The following is a 22,396-nucleotide window of genomic DNA, read 5'->3' as shown; positions in this document are numbered from 1 at the left end:
CAGGATCCTGAGAAGAATATTCGGACCCAAGAGGAACGAGAATGGGGAATGGCGGAAGCTTCATAACGAGGAACTACATAGTTTATACGGTTTACCCAACATTGTTAGGGTCGTCAAGTCTAGGAGGCTTAGGTGGGCAGGTCATGTAGCTAGAATGGAAGAAAGTAGAAACGCTTTCAAAGTCTTGACTGGTAGACCCATAGGAAAACGACCATTAGGAAGACCTAGGCGCAGATGGGAGGACAATATTAAGATGGATCTCGCAGAGATAGGAATACAAAGTAGAAACTGGATGCAATTAGCTAAGGATAGAAGTCAGTGGAGAGCTTTTGTGAACGCGGCACTGAACCTCCGGGTTCCATAGGCCATAGAGTTAGTTAGTTTAGTTAGTTAATTGCCAAGATTAAAGACATACTTTAAAACGCGGATACTTTGGAACAACCGAAGTAATTTTGGAGCACACATCTTTGCATGTTGAGCATGTATAAAATATTCTGCTACTGCCAAAAGCGGAATGCCATGTTGCCATTAGAAAGAAAACTGCTCTCTAATTGTAATTTCCCAAACTAATGAAAAGGGCTTTGTCGGAAGTAGAGTATTCTTAAGTATATAGTGGATAGATAGAGGAGGAGCTATTGTTGACAAACGTCTATCGCACATGCAGAGAGTAGAGCCGCTGTTACGGAAACTAGTACCTACAATGAATATTGGTTATCGTAATTGTTACATACATCGATATCATGATAAATAGTGTTGTGGTGGAACTTTATCAAAATTGAAACATTTGTGGTGTACGTGACACTTATAGTAACTTGTTAGAGATGGTAGCCATTATAATGGCAGGATAAGAAAAATTGTCTGTTGTAGTAGGAGAAACCTTCTTGAAACACGTCTCCCAGAAAGCAATAACATGGTCTTAAAATCAACGAATTATCCGGATGAAGAACTTAAACGTTCCCGCTGGATCAACCATCTTCTCTGAGGGCGTACTAAATACAGAAGCCTCCAGGAGTGATAAAAAAAAATAATAATAATAATACAGTATATCGGTACATTCCACCTCTACTGCATGGCAAATTTCTAAGAGAAAAGGGACAAACCGTAAAGGAAACCAGTGGTCGCAAAATTTCGTTATCATATTCAGCAATTTCTAACACAAAGCCTGATGACAGACAGTCCACTCGGTTTTCCGGGGAACATAGCCAATGAACTCAAATGAAAATATGGTTTCCCTTGTAATTTGAGGAAATCCAAGCAAGGCCATGCCAAATCTATGCGACGTTCAGTACATTCTCGTACACTATGAAGGTAAGCTGAACTAGGACGAATTTTGGTTAGCAACGTGCAAAACTGGAGAAACTTTTCGAAATATCCGTTTAAAAAATATTGCAGAAGGATTGTTGATAAGACAGTTAAGAATAAACATGTCATTTTGAAACCTAACATTGATATATTTTTCCAATGTATACTGTTTTGTAAACAACCCAAAGTTACTTCAGTTAATGGGGAACATTACGATAGAGATGAGGGAGGGATATCTAGGTACCTAATGCCGGAATAGTTCAATTAAGCCCATATTTACCAAAGAGAAGATTGATTCTACTTAGCCCAGTCAATTGTAGATCTAAATGACTTTACTACTTTCTCGTAATTATCTAACGGTAATGAGAGAACTTCCACGTGACTAAGTAGTTACCATGTTCTTGGTCATGGTTGGAAGGCCTTGATTTCATGCCTGATGGCCGTACGTGTAGTCGAGATCCATCGAACTACCACGGTAAGTTGAATTTTCCGTAAAATCTGTAATATCGCTTCAAATATATGTATATAACGTTGAATACAGAATTTCACCAAGAAAGGAAGGAGGGATATTAAGCACCTAAGCTCAAATCGTTTCATAATAAGCGCCATTTTTATATACCGATCTTAATATCATAAATATTTCCATAACATGTTGTCGAAGGAGGGGAGTTAAACCTCCCCCCCAAAATCCTTGCATATGCCACAAACATATATTAAAGTACGTCAAACGCAACTGTACACAATACTGCCGAAATTTCTTGGGTATGTCAAGCAATAGAATATACTATTCTTGCACATTTGTAAAATTAAAATCACTTGGCAATAAGGAAAATTGTGTTTGAACCTGGAGAACGAACTGGAAAGCTTACCATAACGAATTGAGAACGTTAGTGTTTAGGTAGAGCATTGTCTTCATAGCCATTAATAGTTTTTGTAAGAATTCCATTCCACATTGTAGGTGTTAACACCGTTAATAATCCGACAGTGGAAAATTATTTGGTTTGCTACGTCAAAAATATTATGATATTACAAATGTTGCAAACAAAAACAGTTTCAGTTTAGTTTACATTTTTATGCAACACCATGGTTATGAAGAACAAGGACAACTATCAAAGTAGGATCGTACCCGATACCCGGGTTTATATCCAGAGCGTTCTATTTCGAGCAGGACTTGAATTTGTAAAATGCAATCCTATCTTTTCTTTTTATTTTGATTTCAAGTCCATAGGAAGAAGTGCATAGACTTCTACTTTCCTTCCCGAAATTATGTTAAATAAGGACATACAAGATACTAGGCCTATATGTTCATACTAAGCTCTTCTCTAATGTTTGTTCACGATTATTGGCCTGTTTAGTTTAATCTTCAGGGAAAGAAATATATTTAGGTTCTGAGCATAGAAAGAAGGACAACTGTCCATTCTATCTCTGGATGTGACGCCGCTCCCAGTACTTTAAGAATGACAAGTCTTGTAGCTAAAATAAAGTAGCAATGTCAAGTCACACCACGTAAGGAAGTTTGGTTGAATGTCATTTAGTTTCATTTTAGCATTGAGATATTAATATTTTACATTCTTAGCGTTATACTAGTCTGCTAATCACAACAGGATTGCGGGTAGTCTATCAAGGATGATATTTATAATTACTCCCATACCAATACATGGGGAAGCGATTTTCCACTGTTCACATCTTGGAATCAACTGGAATTATCACCTCCCCCAATGAACTCTATTCCTAATTTGTGATCCTTGAGATTTTGTATATTTCTGACGCGCACATGAACCAATAAACACATAAAAGTGTTTTGGTAATCCAAACTCCCAAATTAGCGTTCTTGTTTGGTGATGAAGTCTCGAATTCGATTAATAGAATTCCTTGTATTCGAACTCATGTTAAGCTGTAGATTCAAGTCTCATATAAGCCCAGTTCTGAAATGGGACGTTAATCATCCAATAGTAATAATAATAATACAATCAATCAATAGCCTTCTATTATATTCTACATACTCCGTTGAAAACTTGAGGTAATAATGAAGTAAAACTTAGGTCATAATGGCAGCCAATAACAATACCAGCCAATGACAGCCGAAATAAACAATCATTAGGAATTAACATTCAGAAAAAGTCATTAAGATTTAATTCTCACGCTAAATTATGGCTCAAGGAAACTAGAGTTTAACGTCGCGGAAAGCTACTCAATGAATCCTATCCTGTTACAAACTGATGTAGCAAGAATTGTTATTCATTTCCATGACAGAAAGAGAGCGCTTCTTCGTGCTAAGAGGTTAACATACGCGCCTTTGGCGTGCGAGACCCAGGTTTAATTCCCGGCGGGAGCTCAAGTGCTCTTCAGATTCCACGTTAATCAGTAGGTCCACGTTTCATATGGCCTTGCTGCTGAAAGGGACAAACTCGAAATCAACTCAACTCATCTCCATGAGACCTTGAACATGTTTTCTTCCTTCAATTCTCTCATGCAAGAAAACAGAGAAATTCAATTAATGATTAAAAAAAAAAAAAAGCTGAAAATCATTCACATGGTTTACGGAAACTAATCGCCAATATGATCATTTGAATAACCGAATTACTATGTAGCCCTCAGTTTGATTTCCAGTAGGCAGAGATGTAGACCTATGCTGCGCGTGAGTCCGGATCTCCCCCTCCGGATATCCCAACTTTTGTGTAAATGTAATAGTCTAATTTTAGGGGTGATTTTATAAATTCTAACCTAATTTATACTCATATTGAATTTGGACCTCCCAAAATCTTTGAAGCCCTCCTGAAATAAATACCTGGCTACGTGCTTGCCAGTGGGGGTACAAATAGTCTAAATTACATCATAAAACTTATGTGTATTTACTTTTATGGAGTTTAAACCAGAACTACTTTATTACTTACCCTGTCTGTACATCCGGGCGAAAACAAATGTTACTTATTTAATATTGTATAAATCATTCAATAATAATAATAATATAAAAAGTAGTTCAAGGATTGAGTTTTCAATAGTAGTGCTTGCCTTTTAGATATGTATAACCTGTTCGGGCTAAGCTCTAAACTGCGATAAAAAAAGCCAAGTGAAACTAAATCTCGCTGATTTGCTGTTGGCCTACCGACGCTTGTACTCCTCCGCAAAATAATTCATATGATTTGATTATTACTTTTACTACGAAGCTCCATATAAAACGGCAAATTTTTACTTTGACTCCAACTGTGACTTCAACCGATTCATGTGATCCGGTTCCCGGAGCAGTTTAGGAATCATTCCTAAACTGCTCCCGGAACCGGATCACATGAATCGATTACAATTACTAACACAGTGAAAGTAATGTACGATGTTAAGAATTATACTATAAGTACAAGGGCCACAATGTTACTATACGATGTTAAGAATTATACTATAAGTACAAGGGCCACAATGTTACTATACGAAGTTAAGAATTATACTATAAGTACAAGGGCCACAATGTTACTAAATATTCAATTCAGGTGAAGCGGTGACTATGAATTTTGAGATCTAAATGGGGGGCTACCGCCCCCCAACCCCCCCGCTCAAGTACCATAAAAACATCCAAAATAATAATAAATAATCACACCACTACTATAAAGGTAAGATAAGAAGGGAAAAATTAAAAAAAAACACTCGTCTCTAATCATAAATCAGTGCATGACAAAGAAAAAAAATTACATCTCAACAAGACAATAGGACAAGCAGCAGCAAACCAAATACTTTGCCTAATACTCAAATGCAAAACAAATCAAGAATAAAAATAATATGAATTAAAAAAAGAAAACACTCACCATTTCGCCATAGGAGAAATCTCATGAATAATGAACTCATAACTGCTGATTCCACACACGAAAAAATAAGATACCAAGAACACATGCACAATACTCAACATTACTGAAAAATGTTCCTTTCTGCACACACGTCGTTTTATTAAACCGAGCACACTTGCTATTATTACAAACAAGAAACCAATAAACGTCCACTTTTAGAATACGTCGAAAATATCTTCAGTTTAGACCACAACTATGATAGGTTTTCTCTAACTCAATTCAACCAATTCAATTACGCGCTTCTCGCATGCCACAAACAGAAGCACACACATACATGCACACAGAACATGTGACTACTAACCAACTACCATATGACTACACAGACACCTAGTGGGAAAAATATGAACTAAAACGTCACACCAAAGCCACGAACAGTTCTAACAAGTGACTCACGCACAAACAGTTCCAGGAAGTAACTGAACCTATAAGAACCGATTAAAGTCACAGTTGGAGTCAAAGTAAAGACTTACCTATAAAACTGCTACGTTATTATAAATGACAAAAATATATCATAGACTTTCTAATAATATTGCAGTCAAGTACGGTTAATGAAACAATGCAAACAAATACCAAGCATGCGCAGTAATTATGGCGCCAATTCAACTGTGGACGCGTGTTCTGCTTTCAAAGTCTGAAAAATGGCTGGCATGAATCCCGGTTCTACGAGTGTTGTGGTGAAACACCAACAAGGTAAACCTTTACTCACTAAGCAACAATTGTTTACCAGCGAAATTCATATTATATATATATATATATATATATTTATTAATCTTTCGAGTTTTTTTATTCTTTCTTTTTCTGCTGCTGCTGTAAATATCTGGACAACACGAGACAGTATTGTCAAAATGCACATGTATAATTTGCTCCTCCCCATGGGGAGTGATACTTCACTAGCCAATAGTATTTGTGTCAAATACAAATATTTTGTTTATCAGAGTTTAGAGCTTACGCTGAACAGGGAATAGACGTTTAGAAAGTTGTTGATAGAGTTTTGTTATTAAATAATTTAATTTAGTCTCTAGAAAAGTTATTTTTGTCGCTGTCGGGAATTTTAAACATTAAAAAATCACAAATGAATGAATGAAGAAAATAAATGAAAAAAAAAAATTGAAACGGGCTCCCGGTATTTGTCGAGGTTCCCACACTCCTTATGGGTGGCTATAGTTTTACGTCTCGCGTTATGACCCCTAGGCATTAACACTTTTAAATTATGGCTTTTTTTAAAGGTAAATTATAGACTTTCAGTCAAGCAGCTACAGCGTTATCCCTATATATTCTAGGATCATGGTTCGTATCTCATTCTCTTCAGAACAGAACAGCCTTTCAAACGGTATTATTCACATTTCCCTTTTAAAGTTTGAGTCCCTCTGGACCCCCCGGTGTTAACGCACAGATCTCAAAATCAATTAAAAAATACTAAGGGGTGTACTAAATGTGTGTACAAAATTTCAAGCTTCTATATTGAATAGTAAGGGCGGGAAAAAATATTTAGCAATAAGCTAATAACATCCCCACAATACCCCAGATGACCCTGATGTAATATAAAACATTCCCGAGACATCTCGATTTACCCCAAGATCATGATTCGTGCATAATTCTCTTCAGAATAGAACAGCCTTTCAAACAGTGCCATTCACATGTCTTCATCATGTATCTGAGGCGGGAAAATTTCGAAAAAAAAAAAAATTTTTTGTTTAAAAAAAAGTTTTTTTTTTTTACCTTTTTGCCGCTCTGGACCCCCCTCTTTTAACGCAGAGAAAAAAAAAACACTAAGGGGTGAACTGAATGTGTATGCAAAATTTCAATGTTTTAGGTGCAAAAGTAAGCCCGCCAAAAAATAATATCTCCACAATACCCCAGATCCCCGTATAAAACAGGATCTCAGGTAATTTCCTGAGACATTCTTATTTACCCTAGGATCATGGTTCGTACATCATTCTCTTGAGAATAGAACAGACTTTTAAGCGGTACCATTTACATGTCTCCATCGTGTATCTGAGGCGGAAAAAGGGTTTTGTTTAAAATATTTTTTAACTTTTTGCCCCTCTGGACCTCCCTGCTTTAACGCACTGATCAGAAAAATCTTTTAAAAAAATACTGTGGGATGCACTGAATGTGTGTACAAAATTTCGATCATATTGGTACAAAAGTAAGCCGCCAGAAAAATAAAAAAAAAAAAATAGGCATAAGAAATTTTTTTTTAAAAGTTATGATGTAATCACGCATGTTTCGAGGCAGAAAAATGTGAAAGCATACGTAATGTGTTTTACAATGCCTCCAGGCTTTAAAAAAACCGAAGTAAAAAGCTTTATTGGTACTTTTTTAATCGATTAATGAAGATTCTACACTATCACCTAAAAATAGGTGATATAATTTAAAATAGTTAATGAAAGCGAATGATTACGAAATGAATTGATGAAAAGACTGTGGGAGAACCCGATAAAAGACCACGAACACGATGTTGTCCACCACGAACTCATGGCTTACGATCGAACCAAGGACCCCTACAAGGTGAACGCTCTACTGCTGAGCCTCTTTGCTCCTTCCCTGTATCATTAATGGGCTAAATTTTATGTTTGTTACCAAAAAGTGTTTACAATCCAATGAACATAGCGCAAAACACTTATTATTGGCATGGATGGTAAAGCGTTTACAATGACGGATTAATCGGACGGATTATGGTCCTGGATTCAAGTCCATGTCACAAGAGAGGAAAGATGACAGAAAATTACACAGGGCACCCATTATGGGGAGCAAGGTGGGGCGCTCACCCCGAGAGGAAATTGTACTTCGGAATATCGAAAACCCAATAGAATTTTTACAATACTTACAGCAAAATTTGAAATTATCTTTGAAATGTCGCTAAACTTTCCCCCCTCCTTGAAAACCACATGGGCGCCCTTGATACATACTCATGCAGTAATAAATACATACATACTCATACAGTAATAAAGCATAAAATATACTTATTTAAAAACAAACTATAAAATAATATAATAGCACACGTTCTATTTCTCATGGACAATATGTAACCGACCCACAGTTTGAGAACTCTAACACAAACTAAATACAACTTTCTTACAAAGCTATCTTACAATGTTTATTATAAATTAATTAGAAATGTTACAGTTACATTTCTAATTAATTTATAATAAACATTGTAAGATAGCTTTGTAAAAAAGTTGTATTTAATTTGTGTTTAAGATGGACACAAGGCCTTTTGAGAACTCTGTTCTACATTCACACTGTAGTCTATTTTCGAACTGAAAGAAAATGTAAACACAGCATAAATTTAAAACCAGTAAAACCAGGATTTGCTTTTTATTTGTGGAGTCATAGTAAACACGTGTACCGCTAACACCCAACAGGTTTCGCTACGGGTGGAACCTCTATGAGGCAAAATTATCCCGAAATGATATGTTAAGAATTGAAAAAGGAAAGAAAGAAAAAGGAGGACACATCTTTTGAAAGAAGAAATTTAAAAAAAAAAAAAAAAAAAAAAAAAAACGAAGGTGAATAACCAAACAATTAAACCCGTGCTCTTCTTTACTTTTTTCATCCCGGAAATGTAAACTGTGGCACGGGTTGCATCAGACATCGGGGGAAAAGCAATAAGGGTGAAACTCCTGTGATACGTTAAGTAGAAGTCAAGCACAGCACTGTAACAGGTGTACAAGCGATTTTCACCCTTATCATCATAAGCAAAAATACACACCAAAAAGACAGTTATTTTATACAGTAAGTAAAATAGATAAATAAATTAGGCTAAATATTAACAAAAAAGGATAGTTAACTTACGTCTCTATCTTCAATTAAGGTTGCAACTCTCCCTGGCTGTAAAAATAAAAGAAACAAAAAACTATCAGGACGCGTGTCATGTTAAAGGTTTCTGCTGGGGTTTCACACACACACACAATTCGTGGAAGCGGATTTAACGAAAGCAGATCAATAAAATCGTATGTGTAAAATGAAAACAATGCTTTTGAACTTTATACATGATTTCACCATGAATAAACAAAATAAACAGCAATATTTTTTAAAGTTTTATTTAAAAGGCATTCAGTTATGAACACAATGTAGAACGGACCACTATTCATAGATACTGCAAAGTAGGTCAAGGTGATGGATGACAGTTAAAAAAGATACCTATATAACAGGAATAAGAAAACACATAAAAAAAACAAAGTATATCTTTGCTTATAATAATAATAACATGATTAAAAAACAACTCTTACCTTGTCTTCTGTTCCTCTGTGCGTGGTGTTCCTTGCCAAAATCTTCTAGAAAATCCTTTCACGAACCCGAGTATTGAGTCCTGAAATTCGAATCCCGGATGCCAGCATAAGGACCCATAGCCAAAAATCCATAAACCAGACTGTTCCTCCATATTTTTAGGTCCTGATTCACACTGTTCACCCGTACGGCACGAACTCTAGCACCGGTCATGTGTAGTAAACACATGAACATAAATAAATATATGAAAAAACTTGGTTTCAACAGACGTTTCCAAGACTTCGAAAGATAACGCGTTAATACAACACACACATTCTCTTTGCCGATACAATGTACGAGCTAAGTCTACTGTTATATTTTTTTTTAGCAGACGTCCTTCGTGGCTACACGACCATCCCCGGCAAAGTCAATTACGCAAAGGGCGCTGTGCAGAGAGGGGAGGGCATAGAATCATGCGGCTTGTGAGGGGGCGCGAGCAGCGAACAGCAGAATGTGTGACGTTGAGACGACGTCAGCGTTAGAAAAGCCAATGCTTGACGCCTATTCAAGCTCAGCTGATGTAACTCCGGCGGAAATTTTCAATGCGCACATGTACGCTTTTCAACCAATTGATATACACTTGCCATTCATGATAATGTATATACATATGTATCTTATCTTTCTGAACTATACAATTTGCTGTCCCTGAGTGTAAAAACAGGTGATATTTATAGTGGGAAGTGCCAGAAAAAGTAAATGATTAATCGTGCAGTGTCTTTGACCCAGACGATAAAATTATCATTTATTTTTGGCCTTATTTTCAAGTTCGAAACTAGACTGTCAGATTTATTTATTACTGTCTTTGTCTTGATACACAATAATATCAAAAGACGTATTTCTATTTCAGTAATTACACATTCACATTGAGAGTAGTAGGATATACTGCTTTGTAACTGAAAACTTCCGGGTTCAACTAACATATCGATCATTAAAAAATAAATAAATAAATCCTACAATCGAATCGCATAAACTGGTTGATAATCTTTTCCTCCCACTCCCCGCCTCTCATTTTCAAATTTTGGGGAATAATATACAAAAACAACGAACAAATACAGGACATTTTGAGAGCTGTGCCCACTGGTCTAGTAAATAGTAAACAACCAATTTTGAAAGTAAGATTTTAATATTTACAAACTGATGAAATGGCTTCCAATCTTTTCTGACTGACGACACACTTTATTGTGTATTGAGACTTACTTATTTGATTTATTATTATTATTAATAATAATTGAAGCGAGCATTAGCCAAGCTTCTATCATTTGACTCGATTGGCATTTCTTGTGTATCCGTTCGTTCGTCAATTCCACTATAACTAGTAAAACTTATCCGATTTTGATTAAACTTGATATGTGCCCTCCTTCCACTTACAGAAATAAGTCTATTATTTGGGGTTGCATCCATCGAGTATAAGAGGGTAAAAAGGGGATAAAATACATTTTGTAAGTTTACAAATCTACATGTAAGGGATTTTCCAAAATAAATCACTTAAAAAAAATCGATTATGACAGTTTAGTGAATATTTTCTTAGTGGCAATTATAAACATTCTTTCAATTTGGAGTTACAATCTGTTAATGAAAGTGTGAATTCACCTCCTCAGTTTCAAAAATAAATACCACGATAATTTTCGTTAAAAAAGGAGTTAATTTTGACGTAATATGTCGTACATTTTCTTTAAGACTTCCCGATTATCCCTCTCTGAAGGGAGTTCAAATCAGTAATAAAAAATAAAAATGTTGATTTATCCTGCAATTTCCCACTATTTCTTCTAGAATTCCTTTGATTTTGGTGGAAAATGAAATTAGGATTTAATTCCAAAATTAGGTGTAGTCATTTATTTTTGGGGACAACTCCTTCGAAAAAAAGAAAGAAATATTCGGATTGCAAAACGCTCCGCGGTGAACAGTGCAAAAACATTGCGAATTTTACAATGGGATATATGGGAAGCCGTCATCACTGCCAGAATTTTAGGTACCTTATGTTCTTACCAGAGAGCTGAATGCAACATATGATATGCACTAATGTCCCTGTAAATTCTCTTCCTCTTCCATCTTTGTCCAATTCAGGGCCGCGTCCGCTCAGTGATAGAGTGTTCACCCCTGGTGCATGGGATTAGTGATGAGCGCAAGAGTCTTGGTCTTGCAGTTTTTGCAAGAGTCTTGCATGCAAGACCAAGACCAAGACCAAGACCAAGACCAGGAATCCCGATGCAAGACCAAGACCAAGACCATACCTGCAAGACCAAGACCAAGACCAAGACCATACCTGCAAGACCAAGACCAAGACCAAGACTCTTGCGCAAGAGTCTTGCACAAGTATGGTACTACTTGATTTTTTATAGAATGTAAAAAGGAAGGGGAAAAATCATTACATCTTTCACGTGAACTTCTTGGCTCCAGTAAAAATACCGCCGGAGTGAATGTGTTCCCAGTAGTTTATGCAATCCATGTGAGTCGATCTGCTCCTGTAACATATAGCTACAGTATGTCGTTTTTTGAATCGGTTGTTCACGAGACGACCGACAGCATAATTCTATGAATTGTTACAAGCTATAATAAGTTTAGCGTCTGATTTACTTTGGTCATCATTTGATCATTCACGACGGCCCATGATTGGATTTTGGTAAATCATACGAAGAATAGTTGTGTCTATAAGAAGTGGATAAGCAAAAATAAACTAAAGCAAGTTATGGACACGGTAGCTCAGTGGCAGAGCGTGCGCGTCTGGTACATGGGGCCCTGGTTCGATCGCAGCTTGCGCTATGTGAGCTTCTTTGGTGAACAAACACCCTGTGCGTGGGTTTTCCCGTTTCCTCGTACTTTCTTCATTCCACCATTTCTCATCATCACTGTTTCCCTTAGCCTCAGTGTAATAATCGTGGGACGTTAAAGTAGATATTTCATTTCATTTCAAAACATATTAATGGTGTTCTTCTTCCAAAACTAAAGAAATGTAGTATTGAACATCGGCAATTCCGTACACCATAGATGTCGACTACATGGGTATGGCATTGGCTCTGAGGTTCAAGCATCCGTTGGAAATTTTTAATGTGTACTTATAAAATTAATATTGAAATAACATTTTCATGACATTGACAAAAACTTAGCGCATGTGACCGCAAGTTTGATTTCATAGGTGGATGCTTATACGTTGAATAATTGTTTATCAATATAACTTATAGCCCCCTTAGGTATACGGCATATCTAGGATTCAACGATATAACATTATACAACAATAAATAATCTATATTCACAACTGAGAGTGATTTCGTACTTATTTCAAATAACTTGAAGTTTGATGCCGTTATTATGTATTTCTAATGTAGGTCAAAACTATTTATATAAATTGAGTTTACACAAAAGACAGACAGTTGAGTCGTTTTCAGTTTTCACTCAAATTATTCTAAAATATTGGAGCCGCAGTGGCTCAATGGTAGAGCGTTCAGCTCTGGTGTTTGGGGTCCTGTGTTCGATCCCAGCCCCCGCCAAGTGAACTTTGTGGTGGACAAACACCGTGTGCGTGGGTTTCCTCGGGGTTCTCCCGTTTCCTCCCACTTTCTTCTTTCCACCATTTTCATTCGTTTTTCATTATCACCGTCTCCTTTAGCCTAGCCGGCATAATCGTGGGACGTAAAACTCACAAATTTAATTTCATTTCATATTCTAAAATATTAAGAGGTTTAATTATTATTATTTTAATTTTTTCTTTCTATTTTGGTCAATATTGCAAAACATATCATCATCGTCATAATAATAGCTATTCTGCCATTATTGGCAGGTCACTTGCTGCAGCTGAGAAGCTTCGATGACTGTGGTCCTCAGCTAGTCTCTTCGTTTTAACGTAGCAATTTTCTGTCTTAATATCTTTCTTCAACTACAATCTCCTTCGCCCCCTCCCTCTAGCACGTCCCTCATAATACAGTTCCTCCTCAGCCAATGTCCTCCTCTTCATTACATCTAAAATTCTTCTTTTCTCCCCTACTGCTACTATTTCTAAAACCTTCGCATTCGTTTTCCGTTCAACCCAGCTGATTCTCTCCTTTTTTCTTCATGCCCACATTTCGAAAGTCTAACTGTTTCATCGTTTTCGCGTAATGTCCTTGTTTCTGCCCCATACAGTACATATTAAAACAGTAAAACTAAATTTCAAAATTTAATTGGGAATTTGTTCAATACAAAGATGAACTAATCGTGGTTGGAAAGAAAAAATCTGACTCCTTTAGAGTGTAAAAATAATTTTGCAATTTATGGTATTTCAGTAATCTGTGGCGTCTTGGTTTTCTTTCATGCGTCTCACTGTCAGGGGTAGCCTCCCCAATTTGGGAACCAGTGGAGTATTAGATCTGTTAAAACATATAAAAATATTACGAAATGTTGTGATATAAGTAGTGAAGCGTGATCACCCATTGAAAAAAAAGTAAAGGTCATCGCCTATGTTGTACAGTATCATCACATTTACACGAAGGTAAAATATATTACATTTAGAAACATACATTGTATTTCCCTCACTATTGACGCAATGTAGGATTTATTATCCCTTATATCCAGAGTAGAATTTACTTATGAAAATCATAGATTTCTTAAAAGCAAAACTTGCAAGACTCTTGCAAGCAAGACCAAGACTGGGTGTGCAAGACCAAGACCAAGACCAAGACTAGGTGTGCAAGACCAAGACCAAGACCAAGACCGAGGGTTCCAGTGCAAGACCAAGACCAAGACCGCATGTGCAAGACCAAGACCAAGACCAAGACCACCCGGGTCTTGGTCTTGGTCTTGCATTTGCTCATCACTACATGGGATCCCTGGTTCAATCCCAGCTCGCGCCGTGTGGACTTTGTGGTGGACAAACACCGTGCTCGTGGGTTTTCTCGGGGTTCTCCCGTTTGCTCCCACTTTCTTAATTCCACCATTTCATTCATTTCTTATAATCGCCGCCTCCTTTAGCCTAGCCGCCATAACTGTGGGACGTAAAACTGAAAGATTTCATTTTTCTCACTTATTTGGAGACGACGTTTCTGATGAGTCTTCTCCATAAAGCCCTGCTCCGGAATTCTCTCCCTGTTAGACTTTTCTCCCTGAAGTCACTCTCAATCATGTTCATCCATTTCCTTTTTGGTCTCCCTCTACCTCTCTTCCCACCTATTTCCATTGCCATCATTCTTCTGGTCACATAGTCGTTAGTTCTTCTCATTGGATGACCATACCATTATAATGTTTCTTCGTGGATCTTCTTAGGTATCTCCATAACCTTGGTTGTTCCCCTTACTCTCTTATTCTCACTCTGTTTCTTCTTGTTATCCCACACATCCAGTATAGCACTCTTATTTCGGTAACAATCTTTTTCCATATGCTTTCTTTATTGGACATGTTTCTGCTCCGTAAATCATTGCTTTGCCTAACCATTATTTTATAAATCATCCCGTTATTCTTTGACGTGATTATGCGATTACACAACACGGCACATATTTTCTTCCAATTTCGTCATCTCTCTTGCATTTTATGAGTTATTTCCACGTCCAAATTACCATTTTTTTTTGAACAGCTGATCCAATATGTTTAAAGATTTTCACTTCATTCAGTCTTTCATCTTCTAATCTTACTTCCCCATTTCCTTCTTCGTTCAACTCGAGATATTCCGTTTTTTTTTTTTTTCTACTAAATTTTAGCCTTCTGTCTTCCAAGGTTGGTATCAGGAAATTTGCAGTACTGGACACTTGCGGTACAATGAGTAAACCATTTTTTTCGGACATTTGCGGTACTCTTCAAAACTTTCCCTTAGACAGTGGGACATTTGCGGTACACACCGTGGAATGTGTGTATATTCTAACGGTAGATGATGAGACAAACTTCTTACTTTCAGATGACACCACAGAGGAAGGAAGAATGCTAATATTTTGCACTGCAAAGGGAAGACAGTGTACAACTGAGCACGTTACTTTTTTTATGGACGGCACATTTAAGTGTTGTAATCAGCAGTTTGCCCAATTATAGACAAAAGCAGACATCGGAATGTAACTAGGAGGAAGCAAACATTGTCCCTTTGATCTTCTGAAAGAAGATTTTTAATCTACTTTTAGTATGGAAAAAGCCCAGGTCCCCTGAAAGTCATGTTATCCCCTCCCTAGAACAACTTGTTGGCTACCCCAATGTGATAAAACATGGCCTTTATGTAGCAGTTGATACTGGTGTCTGTCCTCCAACTGAACACCCGAAAATATCCTCTCTGAGCTTAGAATAAGTTATTTTGAATAGTACCGCAAATGTCCCAGTACCACAAATATGATAATCGAAGTACCGCAAATGTCGCAGTACTGCAAATGTCGATACCGCAAGTGTTGAGCTTCCTCCAAAATTTTCCTCCAACTCTCTGCTTTCCTTTCAACTTCTTCTCTGATTGTATTGCAAAGTATAGTACAATCCGTAAACATCATACACCTGGAAGCTTAATTTCTCACATCTTGAGTTATAAAATCCACGAGAATGCTGAAAAGATATAGATTTATTAAGGCTGAGCACTGGTATAATCCAACCTGTCAATCCCATAGCCTACAACTTCTTACCTGGGTCGTAGCTCCTGTATACATATCTTGGATTATCCTTGCATTTTTCTCAGGTACTCCTTTCTTCCTCAGACATCTCCATTGTTCCTGACGCACTTTGTAGTAGGCCTTTTCCAAATCAATAAACACCATATGCAACCTTTTTTCTGTTTTTCCTGATGCTTTTCCATAGTTTGTTTAAATATAAATTGTTCTTCTTCTATTGATGTTTCCTCCCGGAATCGCCTATCTACAATTTTCTCCGAAATCTTCACCGTATGTGACATTAGTTTGATTCCTCTGTAGATTCCACATACAAAAATGGGTACAATAATACTCTCTTCATTGACTTGGTATTGTTTTCCTGTTTATAAATTTTCTGCATCAGATTCCATACGATATCTATATTTTCTGGTCCCAAACTCTTCCATGCTTCTACTAGTCTGCCATCTGGACCTATCGCTTTTCCTGTTTTCATTTTCTTTAACGATTTCTCTACTTCTTCTCGTTTTTTCTTGGTGTTGCTTCAAGATTTTGGAGTTATGGCTGAAAACTTTCCTCAGATGTTCTTCATTTAGAAATTTTCAAAGTAACTGGCCCACCTGACTCTGATCTTGTCTTTATCGGTAAGCACCAATCCTTGGTCATCTTTCATTTATTTAATTTGCGTAATATTCTGCATTTGCTTATCTTCGGTCTTTCCTAATATGTATAGCTTTTTCTCGTAGTAGAAGCATCTAACATGTATAGGAGTATCCTACATTTATTTGCTTCTTTCTTCGCGTCAAGAGCTTCTTGCATTTCCTCGTTCCACAACCAGGGCTCTTTTCCTGCAGGGGGACTCTTGCGTGAATTTCTATCCAAAGTTCCCTGTGGCCGTTAGTACACTGAGAAAAAAAGGACTAGGATTTCTGTGTGGATATATCGTATTTATGCGGATGCGCTCCTTAATTTCATGTATAAAAGTACAGCAGGTGGGAACACTATGCCAAGTCTGGAGTTCGGTGTCGAACTAGACTCTCTGTGATTGGATAATTTTATTCACATGATTGATTTCGTGTTAAAAACTATTACTCTCGTAAGGTAGGGAGTCACAGATTTAGAAAGAACCAAGAGGGGACAGTCGTAGGAAGGTGGTAACAACATTATATACGTAAGTTACCACCGTCGGAATGGGTATGACGTTAATTCTAGATTTAAAATGGTGGTCCCACAATGCAAAATTTTCGCTGGACGGTGGTGTAGATCGTACTACGGATGAAACAACATTACTTAATGTGGTGACGCGCGTAACCTGGCAAAAACAGCATTAACATGCCGACTGTATTATGCATTTTTCTCCGTGTATGATCCTACTGTTTACGATCCACAATTTTTGAACATCTTCTTCTTTCAGGTTTACTCATTTCCTAACGATTTCTTTGAACGAGCTAATTTTCAGCTCTCCATTTCGTGGTCTCATATAGTATCTACAGAGTGATCGGAAAGTCTCGTTACCCCCTATTTATTAGATAGATGTTAATGAATTGTTCCTTATTGTTGCAGGTGCTAATGTACATATAAAACCCCTTAACCGCTATGTATTACATACATGTTAATGAATTGTTGCTTATTGTTGTTGCAGTTTTCATGAAGACTTGAACATAACGTACTATATGTCATGATCTGGGCTGCAATGTTTGCAACCCACTTGGTAGGTCTATATTCTTTGACAGTGCTGTGAATTACATTACGTATCTTATGTTACGTGATTGGTTTCTTCCATATCTGCAAGATTGGGGAATGCTCGGTCATATATGGTTCCAGCAGAATGGAGCAAAAGCCCATTATGCTATTGCCGTTAGAGAATATCTTAATGAGATACGTATTTCCTGATAAATGGATTGGACGTGGTTCTGTCCATTCGCCTGCACTTTTGGAGCGGCCACCTCGAATTCGTGATCTGTCATCTTGCAACAATGCATTATGAGGGTTTATTAAACAAAGTGTTGCTGCCACACGTTAAGAGGTAGTTGACGAACTTAAAGATGCTTTTCGACGTGCATTTACTACCATCACGGTAGCAATGTTGAGGAGAATTTCACATCACACATGGAGATCAAACTCGATTGTGTACACACAGACACTCTGAAATAAATAGTAAAGAATAGTCACACTACATCTAAGTTGTTCTCTGCGTGATCACACATTAATACAATACGACTACCTATGAATATATGGACAAGCGATAGAGGGTAACGGGACTTTATACCAGTCTGTACTAGCGAACTTACCGTCTACGCTTATCATTTTATGCTGTGGGCCCATGCTTTCACAAATTATTAGCTTGCAGTTTTTAAGTTCCTTCAGATGTTGTCTTCGGTAAAAAATGCAATCAATTTGACTTTCTTTTCCATTACTCTTGTAAATCAAAAGGTACTTTTTCCTCTTCTGAAAGAATGTGTTGCAAATCGCCAAATTAAATGATATCGTAAAATCTATTACATTTCTCCTTCATCGTGCCTTTCTCTCACATGCCAGTTACTATATAATCTCCAAATACCTTCCTTACTTCTTCCTCTATGCCCATGCAAGTCACCATCCGCAATTACTCTTTTCTCTATGGAGATGCTGTGAAGTTCGTGGTTCAGATCCTCCCCGAATTCTATCTTTTCTTCCACCTAGCAGCTTATTTGCACACACTACATTGGCTATTCTGTCCTGCATATCTTGACACTTATCACTCTGTCGCTCTTTCTATTCACATTGACAACACTACCTTTCAGAGCACTAAAAAGTACTATCTCCACGTCATTTCTTCCTTATCGATTTATTCCACTATACAGCAACTTGTAGCTACCTAGCTTTCCTGCCTTATTACCTTTCCACCTTGTTTCTTGCATGCATGGGAACCCCAACTTTCTTTTTTCCATTAGATCTGCAACCTCTCTTCCACATCCATTCATCGTCCCGATTAAGTTTTTCCACGCTTACTTTTACGTAGACTACCCCATCAGGAAGTCGCGGTCGGAAAAAGGGATTGCCGCCGTCGACGGTGGCAGGCCGCCGGAGGCAGCCGGCCCCCATCTGCGGCGGCACGACGATCTACTTGTTTCAAGTTGCCTACCTTCTGCCGAGGCGGCAAGCGGTCGAAAATCGTAAAATAAAATGTCCTTTACCGACACTTTGCCGACTGTTGCCGACCGAAAAAGTCGGCAAAACAGTCGGAAAGGCCTTTTTCCGACCCTCTGCCGACTCCTTATGCCGGCCTCTTTTTGACGGCGGCGCCGGCTCGTTTAATGCTCATTTTCGGCTGTTTGCCGACTGCTCGGCAAGGCAACTATTTGTCATGGTCGAAAATCGCACGGAAAGGCGCCGGTGTCCGACGCCGGCAATCCGACCGCGGCATCTGGTCGGCATGGACAAATTGTCCGACTGTAGGCAGCACCATCCTGATGGGGTAGATTTTATAACCAAGCCCACTCTCGACTCGGTAGCCCTTGCCCATTTCTCATAGAAGTCGGACGAAGCCTGTAAGCGTCGCCTACAGGGTGAGCCCCAGCATTTTCCGAGGTTTTATTATGCAATTTTCTTTTCTTTATCTCTTTTCTGTAATCCAGTGTGACTGGGATTAAAATCAGTCAATAATGAGTGGTGAAGTTAGTCCGCTAATGTGGTATTTATTACTTCCCTACCTGCTCAGATTAAAAAAAAATATATGTTCAAGGTATCTTTCGTAAAAATATTATATTTTCATGGAATAGCCGTATAATTTTTGAGGCTTCACAAGAATTTATATTACTTGAACTTAAAATCTTGGATTTAAATTACTTGGATTTTACTGTATAATTTTCGGTTTACGTACTAAATCCGTTTTGTTTATGTACAAATAAAAATTAATCCAGAAGTTTGAGAATAATTAAGAAAATTATATTTTCAGGAAATAATTTCTTTTATTCATACATTATTTTTCTTCGTAAATTTTTGTGTATGGGAATCTCATTTGGATGATTATAAAAATTTAATTCTTAGTTCGATGTAAATCATAGGTTAGCAATTGTGTAGAATTTTTTGAATTTTTCCACCAATCCAATATTTGATAGTATATTTTAGACCCCCTTCGTCCCGATGAGATACCCATGTCCCGCTAAAATACGGTTTAATCCAGTTTTCGCTATTTTCCATTAGATTTTTTATTTTCTGCCTCGAAGGTTTCTGCGCCAGGATTGGGAACTATAGTCCACTTGAGTGTTCTGACGCGTCTTTACCTTTTTCTTTGTCGTCTAGACTTCGTGGGGTAAACAGCCTTTACATCGCTTCCGTAAAATTTGACTAATTTTGCAGGATAAATCTACAATGAACAGATAGCAATCACTTGAATAGCTAGATAAACAGTTTGGAAGCCTATTGGAGTCCTAATCCATTGGAACTGCATCGGAAAAATAAGCAGAAGCTATGAAAAATCAAGTTGCACGTCAGGATCACCATGTTTGATTTCGTGGACAAGTGTGAAGTGCCAGTGGTTTAATTTTCGGATTGTGTGAGGTCTTCAAACTAAGATTTGGTGATTTTGAAAACGTTTAAAATATTCCCTTCATGCTCCAAAATTCAGTTAGGTTGTGGTAGCCTGTCCAAATACAGCTTTATGTGTGTAGTATATTTGATTTCTCTAGACATGGTGGTATACGTAGGTTCTGTGGCAATCAACTTAAGTTTTAAAATGTTAGAGTAAACTCTAACAGGGACTTCTATTTTACTCCTTATTTGATTCGGCTTCTAGTGTAGTATGGGTTAAGTAATTTCTCCTCAAGAAAGGGATCTTTCTTAATTTTCTTTGATATGTCCCTTCGGGGTCACCAACAATAATATTATAATTGAGAAAATAGGTTGGTTTTGGTGCAAGGGCCACTCGGCCCTAACAATCCCCCTCCTTTTTAGCATCATAACCGCTTAAACCAGGGGTGCCCACAAGGGGGGCTATGACGCAAACTGCGTCATTGAAATATTTGGGGGGGTTAAAAATCTATATAAATATGTTTGAGAGGGTGTAAAAATTAATCGAAAACATATTTTTTTCATGGAAGAACACCTACGGATAGACAATTGAGGGGGGTGCGTCATGGACATGAGGGGGGGTGGGCACCACTGCTTAAACTGTGGTGATGTTTAGTGAATTGTTTATTGTAGATATGTGGTAGACGATTTTTTGTAGTAATATGTGTTATATGTGTAGTTTCAGCTTGTTATGATGTAGCATGTATGTGTGTATGGATGTATGTGTGAGAGTGTTATTAACTTATTTAAGGACATTGTATTGTTGGTTTCTTAATTATTCATTTCTTCTGGCCTAAGCTAATAAGTAATTCGTCCATTAGTCAGATCTATCATGATTTTGCACAATTATTTCATAATATACAACATGTGCCTAGTTTTTAATTGAGTACAAAACACGTTTTCCCAGTACAAAGTTTATTTTCACCTTACAGCGCCATCTCACGTCGAGTAAACAATCGCCCGTCGCTAGTGTTTTCTTATCAAGGATAATAGTTAAGGTTCTACGTGATCTTAAAACTATCCCCTTTTTTTAAGAGTATTTGGAATTATATGATAGCCATAGTCCATGTGAGTAGCTAAATCAATAAAGTACATTACTGGCTACCTATCCTGAAGAGTATTATACGTTCTGCAGTTAAATAGTTAAATAATAGATTAAATTCAACTTTACGTTCGCGTTTAACTACAAGCCATTATACAGAACGCTACTCCATCGTTAGATTATGGTTTTAAAATTTTCTTTTCCTTGCTTTCTGCAAATAATACCATTGTTGATTTTGGAATACAAATATATTTATAAATAAGTACAGTACAGAATTACGAAGGATTTTACACAGCAATTTGCATGTTAGAAATGTGAATAAAGTAAATAATACTGAATTTTACTTGCGAATATACAGCCATTAGGCTGAGAAGAGTAAATGTAGGGTGTGGATCTTATTGGAAGAAGTGAGTCTTGGATCATGCAAATTTTCATGTATTGGTCAGTGCTTGAGAATTTCATTTAGTGGCGTATAGATTTTAATGTATAGAATGTGGCTGTTTTGAAAAGTCTTCGGCGTATTTAAAGAATCGGGTGTCTTAAAATGAATCTACGAAATGAAATGTGAATAAATATGAGGGAGTAATAATAATAATAATAATAATAATAATAATAATAATAATAATAATAATAATAATAATAATAATAATAATAATAATAATATATAATATAATAAGTGTAATTAACCCTTTCCGGCACCTGGTTTTTTGGGCTATTTTTTAGACTTTCAATCAAGCAGCTACTGCATCGTCACTATTTATCCTAGGATCATGGTTCATACCTCATTCTCTTCAGAATGGAGTTGGCTTTCAAATGATACCACTTGCATGCTCATACCATATACCAGGAGCGGGAAAAATTATGTCAAAGGAAAAAAT

General features: G+C 37.1%; 1 protein-coding gene across 1 annotated transcript in view; it reads right to left on the bottom strand.

Annotated features, from left to right (window-relative positions):
* LOC145686081 (putative glutathione-specific gamma-glutamylcyclotransferase 2) overlaps positions 1–9,845 on the bottom strand; it is a 48,147-nt gene extending 38,302 nt beyond the window's left edge. Inside the window, 3 exon segments of the mRNA XM_081759005.1 lie at positions 8,934–8,969; positions 9,371–9,402; positions 9,405–9,845. Of these exon segments, the coding sequence (XP_081615131.1) occupies positions 8,934–8,969; positions 9,371–9,402; positions 9,405–9,522 (186 nt within the window). The 5' untranslated portion in view covers positions 9,523–9,845.
* Between the last annotated feature and the right edge of the window lie 12,551 nt (positions 9,846–22,396).

Source organism: Thermobia domestica, chromosome 5 (assembly GCF_964235325.1).
Source record: "Thermobia domestica chromosome 5, izTheDome1.hap1.1, whole genome shotgun sequence".
Lineage (NCBI taxonomy): Eukaryota > Metazoa > Arthropoda > Insecta > Zygentoma > Lepismatidae > Thermobia > Thermobia domestica.
This window is presented reverse-complemented; position numbering and strand designations above follow the sequence as displayed.